This window comes from Uranotaenia lowii, chromosome 3, assembly GCF_029784155.1.
Source record: "Uranotaenia lowii strain MFRU-FL chromosome 3, ASM2978415v1, whole genome shotgun sequence".
In the NCBI taxonomy this organism is placed as follows: domain Eukaryota; kingdom Metazoa; phylum Arthropoda; class Insecta; order Diptera; family Culicidae; genus Uranotaenia; species Uranotaenia lowii.
Window position 1 is genome coordinate 271,860,949 of NC_073693.1, and position 17,140 is coordinate 271,878,088.

The 17,140-nt window shown below is 33.3% G+C and overlaps 1 protein-coding gene across 4 annotated transcripts in view; it reads left to right on the plus strand.

Moving 5' to 3' along the window:
• Positions 1-17,140, plus strand: part of LOC129754293 (uncharacterized) — a 107,290-nt gene that overhangs the window by 31,663 nt on the left and 58,487 nt on the right. For all 4 annotated transcript variants that reach the window (XM_055750260.1, XM_055750261.1, XM_055750259.1 and 1 more), the window contains one exon: positions 9,175-10,181. In XM_055750260.1, coding sequence (XP_055606235.1) covers positions 9,175-10,181 — 1,007 coding nt within the window. The remainder of the gene's footprint in view (positions 1-9,174; positions 10,182-17,140) is intronic.

The window sequence follows — 17,140 nt, forward strand, 5'->3', positions numbered from 1 at the left end:
TTCACTTTTTGACTAATGGATTAACACGCACTTACCATGGTATGCATTCCTCATCCTGAATCCTCCTAAATAGCTATCTCTGATTCACTAGTTTTGATTTTTAACACGACCGGCGAAACCTAATTCGAAATTCGGTACTTGCTCAATCCAAATTATCTTCTAAGTTTGAAGTTTTAACTTAAAGAAATTATTCCTTTCTGTTGAAAACATTTTTCTTTGGTTGAAAGAAAATTTACTTTGTTTTAAAAGACATATGCAATTGAAAAAATGTCTTTTGAATCAAAGAATTTGTTTAAAATCAAATTCCAAAATTATTCGGTTCAAAAAATTAATTCTTTCTTTCAAAAATTATTCATTTGAATCAGAACGAGAATTCATTGATTCAAAGAAAACAGGAGTTTGATTTAAAAAACTGAGTGTTTTGAATCAAAGTCAGTTTTGTTTTGTTTCAAAATCCAAGTTTTCTCTGCGTGTATGTAATTGACTACACGCCATTGGCACAGAGGCTGAATTTTGGGTGTATTAATGTATGTATTTTATGACTATTTTGTATAAAATATAATAATTTGTCAACATTCTGCTCCTGTGGGAATAAAAAACAATTTTCGAATCGAAAACTTTGGTTTTCGTTGTTTTTAAAAGCCTAGAAAGAGCCCTTCGCAACCTACGATCTTTACTACCAAATTATTCTTTAAGTTCAATCTCATGAGGGTTTTACTTAGTTATTGTTAGATTTTGCAAGCAAAAATTCTGTTACAAAAGCTCAAAAAAGTTGCAAAAAAATAATCAAACTTGTAAATTTCGAAAAAGCTGTATCCACTTAATAGCCCTCAGTTTCATTTAAAAGAGAAGTATTGGACCGAAAAGTAGCAGGAATTGAAGGGGGACGATGTAGCCACCTAAAATACAGCTCAGACGAAATATAAGTTTGAGAAACTCATCAATATCATTTCTGAAAAAAGTGTGCGCTGGCCGATTAGAAGTACTAAGAATAAAGTATAATTTTTTTTTACAAAAAGAAAGATATTTTTTAAAAAAATTTTCATGAATTATTATAAGAAAACCTTCATTTCTTTCATAGAAAGTATTTAGATCAAACGAATAGTTTTTAAGATACACGCATTCATAACTGTCTCATTTCTAAAACAACTAAGCTTTACTTAAGAAAGTTTTATTCAGAGATTTTACCTAGTCGCGCTGATTCAACGAATTATAGAAAAATTGTATCCCATTGAAATACTTAAGTTTCGACTGCTGCTACAGCTAATAAACAAATCAGATTTCAAAAAAAATTACCGGCACATGGTGCTAAATTTATTCAAGAGTCGAATAAACATTTACATAAGCATAACCAATGAAATTTAAAATTTGAATTTTGGCCAGGTTTTTGGGTTGAATACTCCTGTGTGCAACGGTTAAAAAGTTTCAAAGTGTGGTGGCAATTTCATCGTGGACATCCTCTAGTTATTTAATATTTAATTTTTTGTACAAAATTTTAAATTTAATTTTAAAATCATTAAAATGTTTTTTCAAAATAAAATTGCATTTTTTTATTTTTTAATGTTTATAATTTTTTTCAATTCCGTTCTTTAAATCCTTTTAATGACTCTGGATTTATTTGCTTCATAAGTTTATAACTTATGCAAACAAATATTTTTTGTATGGAATCTTCGTTGTCCCATTTTATGTGGAGAGGGTCTCAAAATATCATAGAAACATTTTTTGTAAGAAAATAACGTCACGGGACACTTATATGACCTATTCGTTCTCGAACTATTTTACAAATTGTGAGAGTGGCCACCTCCCCCATTCTTATATCCCTAATGGGAGAAAAAGGGGTCTCATAACATCAGAAAAACACTTCTTGTTTACAAATACGATACCATGACATATATGGCTCCATTCTCGATAAGTTCTCAAGCTATTAAAAAATGGGTGACCCTATCTCTACCGTACACAAACACGCTCCCATGCTAAATTGGTTCCATTTTCTCGATTAATTATCAAAATATTTAAAAAATTGTATGAGTGAAACTCTTCCCTCTTTTATCGTTCCATTGAATGGAGGGAGGGGTGCTAAACCACCGGAAAAATATTTCTTGTGCTCGAATAGGTTTCGTTTGCTTTATTAGTTGTCGAGTTATGCTATGAAATTTTTATCGGGGCCCCTCTTCCTACCTATCCCCTACCTGGCAGGAGGGGATCAAGATCAAACATTTCGTGTATTAAAACACACTCCCATGCATAATGCTGTCTCACTTGCTCAATTGTATGATTGTTCCCATGTCATACTTGGTTCCATTTGTTAGATAGGTTTTTGGTTTATGAAAAACAATCATATGATAGCTCCCGCATTCCATAACTGTATCCCCAATCGAAGAAGAAAGAAGTGTCAATTAAGTAAATAACCATTTTAAGTATTCAAATACTTTCCCATGCCAAAATTGATTCCATTTTCTCTATTAGTTCTCGACTTATGCGAAAAATTGTAAAAGAATCCCCCTTTCTCCTTCCTTTCACCCTACTGGAAAAGGCAGTAAATAGTACCAAATATTCACAGAAACATTCCTTGTGCTGAAATACCCTCCCAAACCGAATTTCGTTCCGAAGTGAGTAAGTTCCCGAGTGATGTAAAATAATGTATGGGGCATCCTCCTCCCTTAAGATTTTTCGACTGGAATAATGGTGGGTTCTCAAAATACCATAAAAACATTTCTTGTAATCAAGTACCAAGTCAAATTTGGTTCCACTTGCTTGAAAAGTTTGCCATTCACGCTGAAAATTGTAAAGAAGCCCCCTCTCTTCTTTCTATCTTCTCACTGGAAGGAGAGAGGGGTACCAAATATTCATAGAACTATTTATCGTACCCAAATACCTTTCCAAGCGAAATTTGATTTAATTTGATCGAATAGTTTTCAAGTTGTGCTTTAAAAAAGGATTGAAAACCCCCTCTTTCCTTCCTGTATCTCCACTGGAAGGAGAGAGGGGTCTGAAATAAACATAGAACCATTTTTCGTATTCCACTACCCTCCCATGCCATATTCGGTTCCATTAGCTTGAGTGGTTATCCAGTTACTTAAAAAATTGCAAAGGTTGCCCCCCTCCCCCTTCCAATCTCCCCAATGGAAGGAGAGAGAGGTACCAAATATTTTTAGAAACATTTCTCGTACCCAAGTACCCACCCATGCCACCCATGGAATGATTTTCTTGATCAGTTCCCAAGTTATGAAGACTTATTTCTTTTATAGGAGAGACCCCTCTCCCCTTTCCTGAAAGAAGGAGGGGTCGAAAAATTAAAATAGGAATGTTTCCCGGCCTCCAATATCCTCAAATACTAAGTTTCACGCAAATCGCTTCAGTAGTTCTTGAGTCTATAGTGAACAGACAGACAGACAGAAATTCATTTTTATATAAGGTGAGTGCTCCTACTTTGGACCTAGAGCCTACTTTAGTCCTAAAATGCCGAAAGTTATTAATAACTCATTTTGCTACAATAGTATAAAGATACTGCAATACAATGAACTCTTATTCTTCCTGAATCCTACCGTACCACTTTTTGCCATAAAAAGTCTTTCTAATAAAATTTTCAACGTTTTTTAAAATGTACCTCCTCATCAGTGGTAAATCAGACAGCTCAATTAGTAGGGCGCGTTTTGAGAAACTAGAGTGAATAAGGAAAAGTCACGTTTTTTTAATGTCCAAGCCAAATTTTAAAGGGAAATTACTCTCACTGTGCAGAATCTGAACCATACTACCTATTTTTCCTAAAATAAATGAAAATCAATTGAAAAACCCGGAAAATTTCTAATGGGTCCAAATTTAGAAGACTTTTGACTTTGATGTTCCATTTTTTGACCTAACATCACCAAAACTTTGTTTCAATACCAACAATAAAACAAATGTGCGAATCTTAAGTTGGTGCATAATTCAGAACCAATATTTATTGAACATTTCTAATATTTTTCGTCAGCTTTACACAAATAACCTTTAAGTTAGTAAACAAATAAAGTTTCAGCTATTCTTCAGCTGATTGAGCCGACAAGGAGTAAAAGTGTTAGATAAAATCATTATAGAAATTTAAGCGTATAATCGTTAAAAATCTGCAATACTTTTTTTATGATAATATTTGATTAAAGATCACATTTTTTATGAATTTGTTTATTTATTTTCGAAAAATCCTTCTTTTTAGGTCCAAAGTAGGGCAACTAACCCAATATGTATGTATAGATTTGGATTGTTTTTTCATTTTTGGATCTAGTGTTTGTATTTGATGTATTCTATTTCTTTGCAATGATTCTTACTCTTAAGTTGAAAATTATGGTTTTAAACGAAAATTGAATTCACATTTATTTTTTGATGTTTCAGAAATATTGATTTCATTTTTTTTTTAAACCAGATTGCTAGAAAACTGACAGAATACTGAGAACTGTTTGAAAAGAGTTGTAATCGTTTATGGAAAAAAAACCCGTGTCGGAACCAAACAAAATCGACAAAACTGTTGTTTCATAGATGAAGCATGCTTAGTTAAGTGAAACTTGAGAACCTGTCCAATGCAAAACTCTCTCAAAGATTAAAACAAGTTTTAATATGATCATTCTAATGAAGCAAAATTTGATATCTGCTCACTGGTCGGTGATTTAATTGAATCAATTTGACATTTGGGGGCTTTATTTTTTTTCTGTTTTCGATCTCTGGCTTCGCACGAGCCTGTTGAAAGAAACTGGTATGTAATCGATAGTTATACACCTTGAGAAACATGGTCCAGAAGCCAACACCATGAAAAATAGCTAAAACTGGCTCTTAAGATCACAATCAAAATTGTACAATATTTTACAAAACTATTTCATAAAAAAAATCACGTATTCTGTTGAAACATGTCGTTAAGTTTTGAATTCTCATAAATTTGTCGGAATTTAAGTTTAAGTTTTCAATTTTTTCAAAAACTTAAATTCTACCATAAAAACAGGTGTCTACTTCGTGAACACACACTTATGTACATACATATATGGTAGGTTCCATTTTCTTCATATTTGTAACACTGACAAGTTTCCATATTAAGACATTATTCATTGTACTGAAGAATTCTCTTACTTTATAAAATTGTTCAATTTATTTTCATTGAATTTGGTTACACAAGCAAGTCGTGATTTATCATCTCGCTTTTTTTTATTAAACAACTTAAAGACAAAGATTAAATGTTTTTTGTTGATTTTTTTTATGATCTGAAAGACGAAATTCACAATCATTCAAAATTTTGCACAAATCTATCCGTTTTCAAAAACGATTTCGTTTTCCAACTGTAATTAACATAGAATGCTACCTCTAATTTGCTTCCTAAAGAAGTTAGGAACGTGAAGATAGAGTTAAACATTTAAAACAATTCATTGAATTCGGGGTAAAACGAAGTGTAGCGGGTCAGCTAGTGTTTGTCCAAATTTATTAAATTAACAATTGCAATGCATTTTTAATCGTTTTTCTACGCCATGTAGATGTAGATGTTCGCCTCCGTGTTTGGCGAACAAAAATTGTGACTCTCTGGGATTTCACCCAAAAATTTTGTTATGGTTTTCTTTGACGATATTTCTTTATGTTTAATGAAAATTCATGAAAAATGAGGTCTTTTAGACATTTTAAAAATCAATTAACCCTACTTATTTTATCATAATTTATCAATCTCAACCTAGAAATCCAAAATTTATATTGACATGGAAAATTATAATTGTGGAAATACGTAGGGGAGAGTGGGGTAACGTGGGCCACTCTAAATATCTCAGCTGTGTGTTGAGATAAAAATCTCAATCCAACTTTCATCGTCGTCGCTTTGCGTAAGCATGTTTTCCTATATGTTGTTGACTTATGTACGTATCATATACTTCAATTATTTAACTAGCTTAGAAAAATGTACTTTCAAAATTAAATAAGCACCCGTAAAATCACATCCATCCACATCCACACCTCTAGTACATAACAAACATATGCTTATATGCTTATGGTCTTATTTTGGTCATGTTTTTTGACGTGAAAAAGGAATTTTTGATGAAACATCAGTAAGTCACACACACGCAATCAATTTGCAAATCATAGCTTGTGGGGAATCGTGGACCACCTATATTTTGGTGTTTTTATACACATTCAAAACTTAAAAATCGTTTTTCCTATCTGCAAAGTTTTCTTATACCAAATAAAGAGTTGTGAAAAATATTTTGTCAATTTTTTCCAATGCGATAGTGACGAACAAAAATCCTATAAAAGGAATTTTTCCGAAATGTTCGCGAGCCAGGAATAAGGAACTACTCGATCATACAAAACTCTCTTTTTTATTTCCTCATCTAAAATTGTTTTAAAATAACTAAAGGAATTATGAAATTTCAGTTTTTTTGTCAACTCATAAATTTTTCACGTTTTCTTGTCAATTTGGATTTGGTGGCACTCGTTTCCCCACAGTTTTTCAAAATCCAAAAAAAAATCCTTTTTTTCAACCAGTCAGAACATGAAAAATTCATATATTTCAAAAATAAACAAAAATCCCTTAGGTTACCTCAAAAATGTAAAAAACCTTTCCATTTATTTTTTTTTTCTTTTTATCTTTTATGGTAACGAAGTTATGAAGCAAAGAATGATACCCCATGATACCCTACTCTCCCCTACAATTTGAATAAAATCTGGGAAATATGGGAAATCTGTGAATATTTCCAAATTTCTGTGTTCTGTAATACAGATTCTGTTATGAAAATTTGTTCAAAATTATTTGAAATTTCAGAATTTTCTGTGATTTCGGCAACCTTGCATGTAGTTGGATAGAAAATAAAATTGAAATGAAAAAAAAACATTCAACAAAAACAATACAATTACATTTCGATATCTAGCTAAAAATACTGAATTCCTGAATCTATATACAGTAGCTTTTCGATTTTATCATGGTAAAAAAAATTCACCGTGAATTTGGCGAAACCGTGAATTGTTCCCTATAGACTCGAAAACTACTGAACCGATTCACAGGAAACTCTCTCTCTCACTGGAAGGAGGGAGGGGTCTCTCAAATAAAAGTAACAAGTTTTCATAACTGAAGGATCGATCATGCAAATCGAACCTTACTTTGCATAGGAGTGCATTTCGTTACGAGAAATGTTTGTAGGATGGTTTGTTACCCCTCCTTTATTCCACTGGGGAAATGAAAAGCGGAGAGGGGAGCTCTCTTACAATTTATGACATAACTCGAGAACTAATCAAATCAATGGAACCAAATTTGACATGTAAGGGTATTTGAATACAAGAAAGTGTTTATGGTTATTTGAGACACCTCCCTTCTTCCCGTGTGGAGGAAGGAGCGTTAAAGGGGAGATTCATACAATTTTTACTGCATAACTCGAGAACTATAACAACAAATAGAAGCAAATTTGGCATGGAAGGGTATGCTTCTATGAATGTTTGGTATTTCTTACTCCTTCTAAGGTGGATGAAATGGAGAAGAAGAGATGAGGGTGCTCCCTTACAATTTTCAGCATAACTGGGGTGCTGATCGAGAAAATTGAACCAAATTTGGCATGTGATGGTATTTGAATACGAGAAACTTGTCTATGATAAATTGAGGCCTCTCCTTTTTTCAGCGAGAAAATATAAAGGGGGAAGAAGGCTACCAAACAAACTTTTTCATAACTCGAGAACTAATCGAGCAAATGAAACCAAATTTGGTATCATAAGAGTATTTGAGTACGAAAAATATTTCTATGAATATTAACTTCTTACTTCTTCTTCATGCAATGGTGAGATAGGGAGTTGGGATGGGACTGCCTTTTAAGTTAACTTAAAATTTTGTGTGGGATGGTATTTCAACACGATAAATATTTTAATGTGAAACAATTCCTTTCTTGCAGTAGGTGGGTAGGATTATCAATATAGGAAGGAAAGAGGTGGCTGACAAACATTTTTTTTACATAATCCGAGAAATTTATCCAAGAAATTTGACACGGAAAATTTAGGTATGGTTCTATGACATTTTCAAAGGCGATGAAAAGTATAAGAGAAACATAAGATATCAAAGAAAGAAAGAACGTAAGCCGTAAGTATCTTGAATTTTTCGAAAATGGTTTTACGGCTCACCGACAGGACTTGAACCCGCAATTTCCGCTTTTAAAAGTTAGGTTTTTTTGCGTACGAATAATTTGAGAATCTCCATTTCAGGGTGAAATCGGTAAGAAAGAGGCATGTTTCTTCTAAATTTCATTAGACATGCATAACTCGAAAAATCTTATCAAACAAATGCAGCCAAATGTGACATGTGACGTTTTTTTTAGATACTTAAAATGTTTCTATGGTACATATAATTCGTGAACCGCTCTCGCAAAGGAAGGGGGAAATGGTAGGTAATTTGTATCAATTCTATAATCAATGAATAGGGATCTATTAACAGATTAAAATTACAGATCTTGAACACAAATGTATGGATTAAGATTCAGAACATTAGTTAAAGTCATCTTTGTATTGCAATTCGAAACTCCAGCTACAGCTCTAATTTTAGAGCAGTTGCATTTGAATTATGATGTAGTTTCATTTAAAATAGTGTCAACAAAACAATAAAAATTTGAATGATTTTGGATAATTTAATTAATTTTTGAAAGATGTAGTAAAGCACACCGGGTCAGCCAGTAAAAAACAAAAATACTGTATCCTAATGAAAAATGACAAAAATAATCTTGAGACTTCAAGTAATTCAATGGTGGCAGTTTTGTAGGAATCGGTTCAGTAGTTCCCAAAATATTAAGGTGCAAGATCTGGCGTTTCCATTTTTTCTCGTGTTGAGCCTTAGTGTCAACACACGTTAATCAGGAGCATTGCTTGTTTATGGAGCTTCGAAATCCGGATTGTCAACTTTTACAACAAGTAAGAGTGATATGATGATTATTTTAAAAATGATTGAAATCCATCCGGTAACAGCTTCTGACAAATTGATATCAGAACAAATTCTTCCCAATCTATGACAAACCAATGCACAAAACCTCTAATCCTACGTCATCGAAACCAATGCTCAATGCGATTATCTCGAAGCAAATTTCTCTTGTGGAATCGAACATTTTATTTGATTGAGTGTGGTCGGTTTGCAAACGCAAACACAAATCCAATTCGAACTATTATCGATAAACGTTTTCACGCATTCGTCTGTTTTTCCATTCACAGGTCCACCACCCCCACAGCCGAAACCAGCAGCAACAGCGTTCCTCGAATCCGATGGACCGATGCGGTGTACGAGTGCAGTCCGCTAAGCTCATTAATCGACGACACCGCCTCAACGACGACGGGCAAGTTGCTGAAAGATTGCATCACCAGCTACACCAACAGCACAACCGTGATAGCTCGTAACATCGTTAGGCCAGTTTCGGAACTGCTGCTCAAACTGCCTCAGCTGTCCGGGTTGGAATCGATGATTCAATCGCTGGCTGCCGGCACCAGAACAGGAAATTCCACCCACACAACCCGGGGCAGCACGGATTCACGTGTTCCATGCGGCAGCAGCGAGACCACTTCCGGTGAGAATAACCGGGATCATTCGGCGGCGTTCATTTTGGATCGCTTTCACCGTTATCAGCTAATTTGCAACAATAGTGCAGGCCGCTTGACGTTCTACGAGAACGATTCGTTTGATGTCCTTGCATCGTCTGCCGGTTATGGAGTCAACTCGAGCTCATCATCATCGAACACATCAACAACAACTGTCACTTCCGGAACCGCTGGGCTCCCGGAGGTCCCAATCCTGGAACCGGTTCAATGCTTGCTCAGCCTCGAGTATCGAGATGTGATTAACCAACTTTCGAACGTTGTTACGGCCAATTGGAGCGCGCCAAACGCCGGTGTTGTTGTTGCTGATACCATCATCGGCAGTACCACGACGACTTCCTCATTTTCCAGCTCTCTGATGGTCCTCGGGGGAGTCAACGGCACATTCCCCACCGATCCTTTCGCCTCCGATGAAGCCCTGCTCCTCGCGGACCGATACGAGTGGAGCTTCCTGTTTGTGATTCTGTTCATCTTTGCCGGGGGACTGGGAAATATTCTGGTGTGTCTCGCAGTTGCCCTGGATCGAAAGCTGCAAAATGTTACCAATTATTTTCTGCTGTCGCTGGCCATCGCCGATCTGCTGGTGAGCCTGTTCGTGATGCCACTGGGGGCCATCCCCGGCTTTCTCGGTGAGTATCGTAGCCATCGGTCGGAAATTATGAGCTGCTGAATTTATTTTCTTTTAATTTATTGCATCTTGCCGCTCTGCTGGGGGGGGACAATTTATTTGCGAAGCGTGTTGTTTAATTTCGTTTCGAAATGAAATCTTGATACAACAATAAATTTTAAGCAGCATGGTAGGGTTTGAATTATTTAACCAATGATTCTGCTAATTAATAACATTTTAGCTTCTTGTTTTAATTCAATTTATCACGGTCGCCATGAAAGGTAAAATAATCATCATATGCACTCAAACGGTCCAAATGTAGCAATATAAACTCATGATCCTAGAGGTCTAGAATTATTAACTTTCCTGTTAAAATTATATTCCTAAAAATTCGACGGAAAACCTGGCATATTTTTCTAAGAAAAAATAAAACTAGCTGTTTGGGACGTTATAACTATTTTCCTCCTACTTTTGACGTTTTTCCATCTTCAGCAAAGCTGTAGCCACAATTTTTTTCAGTATATCCTGCTTTATATATTAAAATATCATTTACATTGCGTGAGAACAACATATTTTATAAAAACCAAAAACGACAGTCTTTGAAAAAATTTTCGCTGAATCAAAGCAATCGGAAGATTTTTTTCATTCAACCACGATATAAGAAAAGTTCAGGTACTGGTATTTCAATAGCAACTGTCTTCTTCAGTGATTGAGTCAATTTGGGGTCATTTTTTAATTTCTCAAACCCTGGGGTCTTAAATGCTTCGTTTTGATCCAAAACTCATCCATGATTTTTTGCAGAATTTTTAAGTAACGTTTACATAAGTAAATTTGAACTTTTAGGTTTGTATGGGAAAATTGAATATTTTTTATTGAAAAGTCAACATTATTTTGTTTCTTCTGTGGAACCGACCCAACTGATGGTTTTTGTACCAATTTATAAATTCTTTAAAGGAAATTTTCTGCTGAATAACTTTGTTGAAGATCGTAACTTTGTATCTTATTAGACAAAAAAGTTATCAGCTGTTTAACAGGGGCAAGTCCGTGCGAACGGGGTGGGGTCGTTAGGAGTTTAAACCCCCCTCCCACCATGAAGATTTTTTCCAAGTAAAATTTTCACCAAAGTAACAAAAATTACTTGATGTTAAAATGTATTTGAAAATAAGTGTTAACAAGCAAGGCAGAAATTTTTCTCGCCTCGGGCGGAATTTAGTCTTAAATCACCCTTGGCTTGAGACATTTCGATCTACGATACTATTCGACGTTTACGAATTGAACTTTGGTTTTAAATTGCAATTCATTTATTCTTTTGTATAGGAACTCAAAACTTGACATACAAAAAGCCTACCTCGTCTTAAGAATTGGTTTTTATTAAGAAGTGTAACTAAATAAGAACAGATTTTGAAACGAACAATTTTTATTAAAAAAAATCGTTATTTTAGTTACAAATGTTATACTGATATGAAATATTCTTCAAAAAATCAACTTCGACTAAATTTTATTAGCTGTTTTTGTTTTTTTTTTCAAATGCTCATCACAACATATAATTTACACAAGGCCACAAAATCTACATTTTTCGGAGGTGCAATGAATTAAAAAGGTAATTTTGACTAATTTGGGTACCTTGAATCATAATATGCAATATTTCTATCAGCTTTTGTTATTAAAATGACTTTTGAGAATAATTAAAAAGCATCTGAGAAATTTCTTCATTGTTTATACAAAAAATCAAATCAAAAACATATCATTAAAAAAAAAAGTGTTTGATGAATTATCAACTTTCCTCAAGAATTCAAGTATTTTTGAGTTCTGCGAAAAAAGTGTTAGAAGTTTAATGTTTTTTTTTACTTTTTTTCATTTATCAAATTTTTAAAAAGTTTTAAACTAAACTGAATTTTAGATATTTTTACGACAACATGTAACCTTTTTGCAGGTTTCAAAAAATGTGTTGAATGAAATCAAGTTTTTTTACACTTTCTACAGTTATGTCAAAAGTACTTGTAATGATATCTTTCCAATTTTTTTATTGTTAAATTTTACATTTTTTTAGATCACGCATTATTTTCATTGTATAAGAATCAGATTTTTTTTGTATGTATAGGTTTGTTAGTTAATCAGTTATCAATATTTGATTTTACTTTAAACTGATACATTTCGAATCTCCTTATCACCAAACCCAAATGGTTCGACCAAATTTGATAAAAGATTCAATTTCAAAACGCTAAAATTTACTTAATCATTCATTTAAAAACACTAAAATGCTGTTGCCTTGAGACATCAATTAAATTATGTAAATTCTTTTGGTGAAACGTGTTTATTAAAAAAATCTCCTGAAATGTTTAAATAGATAATTTTTTTTTATTTTCATATTTTGTTTAAATTTTCATATAAATTAACGGAATTCCAAGGTACAGATTTTTTCAATTATTTTATTAACTTGCTGAATTTTTTAGTCGAAATTTTAAAAATAATTTTAACAAATATGTTTTTTAATTCTGATTTTTTGTGTTCTTGACACATAATCCCTTATGTTTTAATTCAATTTAATAAGAAAACAAAGTTTCAACCTTCTGTTCTTTCTAGGGCCCAATATTTCAATCGAAAGTGACGAAATACTGAAAGCTTGTAATATTAAACTTAAAAACTTGTGATTGGAAATTTAAAAACTGTTCATCAATTTTTAAAAGATAAAATCGACTTTTTTGAATCAATCATGATTTTTAAAATAATCTTTAAAAGTTTGAAACATGATTTGAAGTAGGTAGCAACTTTAAACTTAATTTTAATGCGAAATGTTAACTAACTTTGTGTTTGCTTTGTTCTTACAATATTCGTTGTAACTTGGAACTCCTTATCTTTCAATTTTTATCTGTTTTAATTGATCATTCATGAAAATACGCATTTCCTAACATTTTCTTGTAAGTATAATTGAACATGAAGTTATAATTTTGATCTTTACTTTTTTTCTCTGACTTTTTTCACTGGCACTTTTCAAATAATAATAAATATATCTATTCTACTTTTTATCAAATTAAATTGAACCATTAATCATTGAAAAAATTCTTTAAAGTTAAAATTGGATTTTGCAGTTATCAAAAATTCAAATTTTTAATCGCGATTGAATATTTTTGGTTAGAATTGAAAATATACTACAGCGGAACTTTCCAATCACCTTTTTGTTTAAAATAAAGAACAGAATTTTAATTAAGATGAAAAAAAAATTAACAATTATTATCATTTTCCTAAAAACTAATCATAGTTAGTTTTTTACCTGATTGGATATTTATTTAAATATCCAGATTACTTTTAAGCTCTGTGTTTTCGAAACGGTTATTTTAACTTAACTAACTAACCACTTAATCACAAATGACGCGTAGATTTTTTCGAAGGTTTTTTCTGTGTAGCAGATTGTTTGAGACAATACATTTTAAACCCAAAATCATCTTACAAAATAAGATCAACATGTAGAGTATATACACAATCTGTGATAATTTAAAAAGAGTCTTTCAGATACATTTTTAGAAAAGAAATAAATATTCAGATACTTAATCAAAAATTGGCTTGCAGCTTTGTGAAATTATAGAAATTTTAGTCTTGAACCTGTTTTTGATTTTTGCAATGTAATTTCACTTCCTCACCGCTCCCTGAGCCCTTTTAACGAGCCCTAAATTCCAAAATTGAGCTCGGAAAACCACTGATTTTAATGCTTCATAACTTAAGATCTGATCAAGCAAATGAAACCAAATTTGGCATGGTATTGAATTTCGGTAAGAGGAATGATTTCTTTGATGGTTTAGTAATCCTAAATTTTTCCAGTGGAGAGATAGTAAATGGGTGGGGGAAGGAGTTGTCTCTCGAACAAATGAAATAAAACATGTTATGTAAGGGTATTATAATAGAAGAAATGTTTAATGGTTGTTTCATATAACTTGTTTGAGACACCTCTCTTTTTCCAGCGGGGAGAAAAAAAAGAGAAGAGAGCTTCAACACAAATTTTAATAAACAATTCGAAAACTATTCCAACAAATTGAACCATTAGAAGGTATTTGAGTACGAAAATACTCCTATGAATATTTGGTAATCCTAACTCTTTAAATTGTGTGGAGGGCCAGAAGGGGGGTGTCTACCTTATAACTTCAGTCATACTTGGAGATCTGGAATAAAATTTGATATTTGAGGGTATTTGAATACGAGAAATATGTATTGATAAATTCAGACATCTCCTCTCTGTTAGCGGGGAAATATATTCAGGTGGAAGGGTTCTTCCATACAATTTTTTGCATAATTCAAAAACCAATCGAGCAAATGTTAGGCACTCACCGCTCGATCCTATAGGGTGATACGAAGGTTAGATGGGACTCTCTTACAAATTTTTGCATAACTCGAGAACTAATCAATCAAATGGAACAAAATATTTCATGGGATGAAATTTCAACACGAGGAATATTCTTTTGAGTATTTGAAACCGTTCTATTTTTGGAGTTAGAAGATAGGATTTAAAATATAGGAAGAGAGGAGGAGGGCTTCTATACAATTAAATAGCATAACTTGAGAATTTATTTAACAAATGGACAAAATTTTACATGGGAAATTATTTTGGTATAGTTCTATGATAATTTGAGAAACCTCTCTCCTTCCAGTGAGTAGATACATAGGAAAGTTGAAGGATGGCCCATATGTTTCTACGTTTGATTGTTATAGACCCTTACACATTGCAGTGTGAAAAGGGGATGAAAGGAGGGGGTTATTGTAAAGGTTTTAAACTTATCAACCAATGGAACTAAATTTCATATGAGAGGATTTTTGAGTACGAAAAAATTGTTATGATTATGAGAGATCCCAACTTCCTTCCAGCAGGGGGGATGAGAAGGAAAGGGGCCTCACTTAGGGGGCATCCATAAATTACGTAACGCTCCTAGGGGGGGAGGGAGTAAGCTCGAGCGTTACGAATTGTGACGTAGGGGAGGGGGGGAGGTATACTCATCGTTACGTAACGATTTTTTACTTGAAAGTTTCAGTTTAATTGCAGCTTTTTCTAAATTTCATGCAATTTTTTGCAGAATAATAAGCAAACCAATATCAGCTTAAAATTTGTAAGCTTCAACAAGATTGAAACTGGTTTTTAACCTTTCCTCTTTAAAGATTCTGAGATAGACTCCATAAAATGTGCATTAGATATTCGTGAAATAACCGTTGAAAAACCGAGTAATAGGTACATTTACTCCCAAGAACTCAATCCAATCTTAAAACGGAAATTTTATTATCTTTCTCAATTGATTTTTGTGGTAACTCCATCCGTCCGTCTCCCTCAAACTCGCGGAAATATATTTTTTTAAATATTCACTTCGCTCACCACAGGACTAAAACTGGAACCGACCGTTCTTCGCGAATATCGTTGACAGAATGACATTTTCAACCTACACGCTTATTTTCTACACTTCACAATCAGTTAAAAGACACCCGAAAAACATACACAGTAAAATATCTTTTTTTTTTAATTTATTTTATTTCTTTTGTTTCCAATCTATTAATAATATTTCGCCAATCAAATAAAAGTAACTTCAACGAACATACTTCATTTATTTACCATTTTCCGATAACTCCCACTGTTCTCTACCACATTCGCCCCCTTCTCTACACTTTAAACATATTTGACTTTTGATTTCCAATGCTTGACTCATAGCTTTGGACTTTAACTTATACATCTTATACTTTCGACTCGATTTTCAATGCTTGACTCAAAAACTCTCATTGTTGGCGCTCATCGCTCGCCTTTTTAATCTTTGAATCTTTACTTTTTTTACTTTTGAACCTCAACTCTTGATTTTTCAATCGTGGCCTTTGACACTAGATTCCTAGCTATTGCACTTTGACTCTTGATCATCAATACTTGACTCATAACGTTCGACTTTAAGCTGATACCTCTTGAACGTTCTCTTGACTTCTCTTTAATCTATGGATGTCGACTTTTAACTTTCCAACCTCAACTTCTTTCTTTCAATTCGTGGCCTATAACACATGACTCTTAACTTTTAATCTTCACTCTTAACTCTCTATTTTTGATTTTCGAACCTTCATTCTTGACGCTTGACTCTTGATCTTACGACTCTTGACTATCCAACCTCAGCTTCTTTCTTTCAAATCGTGGCCTATAACACATGACTCTCAACTTTTAACCTTTACGCTTAACTTCCTATTCTTTAACCTCTAACATTCATTCTTGACGCTTGACTCTTAATCTTACGACTCTCGACTTTCCAACCTCAGCTTCTTTCTTTCAAATCGTAGCCTATAGCACATGACTCTCAACTTTTAACCTTCGCTCTTAACTTCCTATTCTTTAACCTCTAACATTCATTCTTGACGCTTGACTCTTAATCTTACGACTCTCGACTTTCCAACCTCAGCTTCTTTCTTTCAAATCGTGGCCTATAACACATGACTCTCAACTTTTAACCTTCACTCTTAACTTTCTATTTTTGATTTTCGAACCTTCATTCTTAACGTTTGACTCTTAATCTTACGACTCTTGACTTTCCGACCTCAGCTTCTTTCTTTCAAATCGTGGACTATAACACATGACTCTCAACTTTTAACCTTTACGCTTAACTTCCTATTCTTTAACCTCTAACATTCAGTCTTGACGCTTGACTCTTAATCTTACGACTCTCGACTTTCCAACCTCAGCTTCTTTCTTTCAAATCGTGGCCTATAGCACATGACTCTCAACTTTTAACCTTCACTCTTAACTTTCAATTTTTGAATTTCGAACCTTCATTTTCAACGCTTGACTCTTAATCTTACGACTCTTGACTATCCAACCTCAGCTTCTTTCTTTCAAATCGTGGCCTATAACACATGACTCTCAACTTTTAACCTTCACTCTAAACTTTCTATTTTTGATTTTCGAACCTTCACTATTAACGTTTGACTCTTAATCTTACAACTCTTGACTTTCCAACCTCAGCTTCTTTCTTTCAA